Below are 5,674 nucleotides of genomic sequence, written 5' to 3'. Positions count from 1 at the left end.
GATCTACATAGATATGTATATGTGTGTGTGTGTGTGTGTATGTGTGTGTGTGTGTGCAAAACCTGCTTCAAATTCTCACTGATATGTGTATATTCTCACATCGATTACATACAGACACTATTGTATTCAACTATTCGCATTCAGACGCGCGCGCGTACGCACACACATAGCATATGTGTGTGTGTATATATATATATATATAGCATGTGCGTATGTATGCATACATGTGCATGCATGTATATATATAGATATATATATATATATATATATACACACACACAGAGCATATATATATGTGTGTGTGTATATATATATATATATATATAAACACACACACACACACACACACACACACACACACACAGAGCATATATGTGTGTGTGTGTAGCACTTTCACATATAGATTCACATTACAGACAACAGAATTACACTCCTACAAACTGTCACACCCTCGCCACACTGCACGCCCTCACCTAGTTATGTGGCGAGAGTACAAGCGGTCTATTTTCCGTTATATCTGGATTAGTGCAGACGGCTGCACTGATATCAAGCCAGTTCTGCTATTTACCTTAATTCCCACACTAGAGGAAGCTTCATTAACGTATTTTCTTTGAGCTGAGAGTTTGTTCTGTCGTTATTATTACATAGGTTCATCGTACCCTGTTAGCCAGCAGGCTGCTGTCGTATTATTAACCTATCTTTTACAGACACAAACGTAATGAAAAGCAAGTATTGTCTTATTACCATTCCGTCACAGTGTTTTAATTGAATCAAAGATTACAGAGTTTACAAAATATTCATTTCGTTTAAATAGGTGAACAATACAAGAAAATGATCTGCCAGAAATAGAAGCAAAATCTCCCTCAACGAACAGCCTATTGTAAATAAGGAAGGGACACAAATCATGTAGTCCTACACATCTAGAAAAGATGATTCAGTCACCGCTGGAGCGCTTTTAATCAAATGTCTGTTCATTTAGAGTTGACCTAACAAACAGAAACAATAGCAAAATAAAATAAAATACACGTATGAGTAGTTGGTGAATGGCTGAATTATTACCGTATTTCTTCCATCTTTACGTTCTGAGTTCAAATTCTACCGAGATCGACCTAACTTTTTCTCCTTTCGGGGTACGAATTTTCTAAAATTTCAGACCTCATACCTATGATTCAAAGGGTGATTGTTGTTGTTGCTATTGCTATTGTTATTGTTGTTGTTATTATTATTATTATTATTATGGCGGCGAGCTGGCAGAATCGTTAACACGCCGGGCAAAATACTTAACGGTATTCAGTCCATCTTTACGTTCTGAGTTCAAATTCCGCCGAGGTTGACTTTGCCTTTCATCCTTTCGGGGTCGATAAATTAAGTGTCAGTGAAACACTGGGGTCGATGTAATCGACTAGCCCGCCCCCTCCAATTTCGGGCCTTGTTCCTTTAGTAGAATGGATCATTATTATGATCACTATCAATTTACGCACCCTGGACAAGAAGCCTCTTTACCCATTCTTCGCTGCACATTCCTTGGATAACGGAACACCAACTTTAACATGCAACATATATTTTTATTTCCCTATTTCCTTTTATACTTCCAGTATTTCTCCCTTTCTAAGATAACTTCTTGTATAATGAACTCCAATTCCTTCTATTAAAACTCTCTCATATCGTCTCTGATGATGGAATATCATTTTTTTCCCTGAAACAGCTGTAAGACTACCTTTCTCTTTATAAATGTTCTAGAAATATCACACACTACCTTGGCTTTATCTCAATTTTTAACAGACAGACAAACAGACAGACAGACAAATAGCTGCAACTCGATTTTGAGCAACACCATTATTTGATTGTGCTCGAAAATATGAGTTGTGCGGTCGTGGCTTTCAGTCTTACTATGGACCTACACTCTTTTGCGCAGATGTGGAAACGATGAGTGCTTTTGGTGAAGGTGTTCGGAAAGCTCACCACTTGCGTTCAACTCGTGCCTTCATTCCATCTGGGAAGTTTTCACCGAGTGTCTGACCTTTTTCAGCTACGGTCAGCCATATTGTGCTTGCTGTTTTTATAAAGTGAGGTAAAGCTTTGCACATAGCATTCCTGCTCTGTATATTATGTATGCATTTGCCCCAAAGAACAACAAATCTACATCACTGGGTCAAACGAATTCGCAAGTGTTTTATCAGTTCTCGTGGGAGAGGTGTCTAAATAAAGATGAGGGGTCATTCACTCTCAGCTGTTGGATGGCCGTAGAATGAGGTCCTCCACCCTTTCACAGGTTTTGCTTTTTGTCCTGAAGAGTTTCCAACAGAACTTACTCCGTTTACTATGCAAGCTTACGAGGGTTGCCGGTTTACTCGACGACAGCCGGACCATGCGACAGAACGTACGGAGTTACATAGTACCAGTGACACAAAAAGTGATTTCACACACACGTGACGCGCGCGTATATATATATATATACACACACAGGGTCTGACAATAGCTTTACTGGTCCAAACTTCGAAGTCACTGTCTACAACATTTTTGTTTAAGAATTATATATATATATATATATATATATATATATATAAGCTGTTCATTGTTTTTCAAGGTAAAGTTGACATCAGCGGAATTTGAAATCGGTATGTAAATGGTCGTTGTTAAATACTATATGACGTTCGTCTTTCGTTCTGCCGAGTGTAACCGTAAACTTATGATGACGATAATAATAATAAGAAGAAGAATAATTATAATAATAAACTAGCAAGAATAATAGTAAACAATGAAAATTGATTTGAAATTGTTAATGTCAAAAGTTTGGTAAGTTAATACTGAGGAATATTTGAATATTTTCTTGACACTGGCTACCATGAAATATAGCAATAAATTCTTGTTAAAGTTAGTAAATATATATGTGTGTGTGTGTGTATGTGTGTGTGTGAGAGAGAGATAAAGAGAGAGAGAGAGAGACCATAGGAGTGGAGGGCTTCTTTGAGCGATGCAGTTTAGCTAGAAATAGCGATGGCGGTAATTATAAGTTTAATTTTATGAGCGGGAGACATGTTATGTCTAGAAGACATGATTGAATAGTCTACAGCTTCTATTACTCAGTCACCTGACCTAAATTCCTCTGCTAATATACTTCGCTAGCTTTAGAGAAATCTTTCTTAAACGTTCAACTAGTCTTTAACACGGCAAACTTAAAGTTCTTATTTGCTCCAGGCCAATATTTTATTCCAGCTCCAAGAAAATTACTTCTGATGATTTTTGCAGTAGAAACTCTCATTTTGTAATTAATTAATGGAGGAAAGGGAACGGCAATGTCCTTGACCTTTTAAAAACTTTCCAGGCTGGGAGATCAATATAACTAGACTTTATTGTACGTTGGAAGAACAGAGATTGGGGAGAGAATTCCAGAGCGATTTGGAATTCTGGGAAAGATTGGTGGAATAATTAAGAAAAAGATTATATTAATATTTTTAATGGAGTGATACAATATCAAGGGGGTGGGAGACGAGGAATGGAAGGAGGAAGGTTACTCGGTAATTTAGGAAAGCGGTGGCCGTTGTAGTAGCAGTGAAAGGAGGATAGAGAAGACATATTACAGGTGTGAGTGAGTGAGTGGTTGTGTTTGGAAGCAGTTGTTGTGGGTACTTCGTCCAGATCAGTTCTGGAACCACCTTCATTCTGTTACACTTTGAGTCATAGTGTACCAAGGAATATATTATCAAAATTGTCTATCTTTTTGAGATGGTATGTTGGGATTTGGGAAAAATCTGACTGCTCTTTCTGTGGGGCCATGTGACGACTAGCATGCTAAATTACGGGCACGTAAATAAACCAACGCCGGTTTTCAAATAGTGTTGTAGTGACACACACACACACATTCTCATTTTCCGTCTTTCAAATTCACTCACAAGTCATTGGTCGGTCCGTGGCTAATGTAGAAGTACTATAATTTACATTAGATAATATAGTACAAGATACACTTAGCCAGGATTGTCACAGAATACATTTTATCAGATATTTTCCGAATGAAGACTGGCATGGGTTATACAGCAAAAAGGAATACTTTTGAAGGTGCATCTCTAGGTACACTAGGACATGTCTATCTGTCTATATACTGTATATATATATATATATATATATATATATACGAGTGTGTGTGTGTGTATAGGAATAGTATATCTCGAAGCTCACACATCAAGCTTTAAGTAATAGCATGTAAATATTGAATTTCCATGCTATTATTCACAGCCTTATGTGTGTGCTTCGAGATAAACTATTCCCAAACAGAATTATTTTTGCTTAATTCGAAAGCTTATAAAATTTCTATGACGTCAACAACATATTACATATACAACACACAAGAATTAGATGTGTGCATATCATGTAATACGTGTGTGTGTGTGTGATCCCGAGTTGAATGCCCAAGCCGCCACACTCTCCCTCTTTCTTGTACACATACATATAAATTACATAAAGGGTATATGTGTGTGTGTGTCCTGTTAGATATACACACGTAAGTATATACGAATTATGCTTTATATGTATATAAACATATATAGTTTGTTTGTAATCCATAATTTATTCAGTGTTGAAAGGGGACGAAACACCTCCAAAGAGATCTGAATAGAAGCAGTGACCGAGTAAACCATTTGTACTTCTGTGTCGGTCACCACTTCAAAAGTAACGTTTTTAAAGAAATAACAGGAGCTACGTCAGTCGGTCTATTTACATAATGTCTCCCTTTCATCTTTATTACTGCGTCTCCCTGCAAATGGACTTTATAGTTACAACTAACAGAAATAATTCAACGTGTGTTATTGAAATCAGGGACATAGCTTGTCCCTTAATGTATACCGTCATAGAAATTCATGATTGGTATTCATAGGCGCGCGCAAACCCACGAAAAGAGTCTAAACAAAAAGAGAGAAAAAGAAAAAGTATTCGATACAATTTGAAAAAAGTTAAGCTGAACACTTCAGTAACCTTTACTCTGAGTTTCACATTTGATACTGTCGTCAGAGTAATTGATATCATGAATAAACACATTTTTCTCTATGTACTAAGCCAGTATATATACTTCCTGAATATGTCATTTATATATTAAATTCTCTCTTGTCGTCTTTACCTGGAAGAAGTATTGTACGAAATAGCGAGAAGGGGAAAACCCACTGTGTTCTTTTGTTTTTATAGATTTTACAATACAGGGTGTCCACGAAGTCTGGGTACATGAGGATTAACACATACTTTAAGCAATTATTATTTTTTATATTTAATTGTTTATGTTATGATTTTATTTACTCCACGTAGCCAGACCTTGCAGACAGCCTGTATAATGCAAGCCATGACGACGCAGATTAACACTAGTTCCCTTGTAGTCTCACAGTGTATTGACTCCTGTCCGAATGAAACAAGAAACCAGTCCACAAAATTGAAAATTACTGATACAAAAACACTCGTGGCATGGACAGCAGAATAAGAATTACTCTGCTCCATGGGTTCAGTATAGTGTTTATTTCAAAACTTTTATGACAGTATTGTCCAATACTTTGGCATCTGAAGACGGCCGAAATGCTATGACTAATTCACACAAATTCCATTGGCAGTGTAAGCGCAGGCTTAGCTGCATGGTTTTCAAAAATAAAACCCAAACATTTCTTAACTGTTGAAAGAAAACTAGAGCAAACAATCA

General features: G+C 36.8%; 1 protein-coding gene across 1 annotated transcript in view; it reads left to right on the top strand.

The window, feature by feature from the left end:
• The window catches only part of LOC106871546 (ETS-related transcription factor Elf-1), a 94,897-nt gene extending 89,436 nt beyond the window's left edge, over positions 1-5,461 (top strand). The window contains exons 8-9 of the mRNA XM_052969109.1: positions 2,318-2,380; positions 5,293-5,461. Coding sequence (XP_052825069.1) covers positions 2,318-2,380; positions 5,293-5,461 — 232 coding nt within the window. The remainder of the gene's footprint in view (positions 1-2,317; positions 2,381-5,292) is intronic.
• The last annotated feature ends 213 nt before the right edge of the window (positions 5,462-5,674 follow it).

Source organism: Octopus bimaculoides, chromosome 7, assembly GCF_001194135.2.
Source record: "Octopus bimaculoides isolate UCB-OBI-ISO-001 chromosome 7, ASM119413v2, whole genome shotgun sequence".
NCBI classification, from domain to species: domain Eukaryota; kingdom Metazoa; phylum Mollusca; class Cephalopoda; order Octopoda; family Octopodidae; genus Octopus; species Octopus bimaculoides.
Note: the sequence above shows the minus strand (reverse complement) of the source record. Positions and strands in the feature narration are given on the sequence as shown.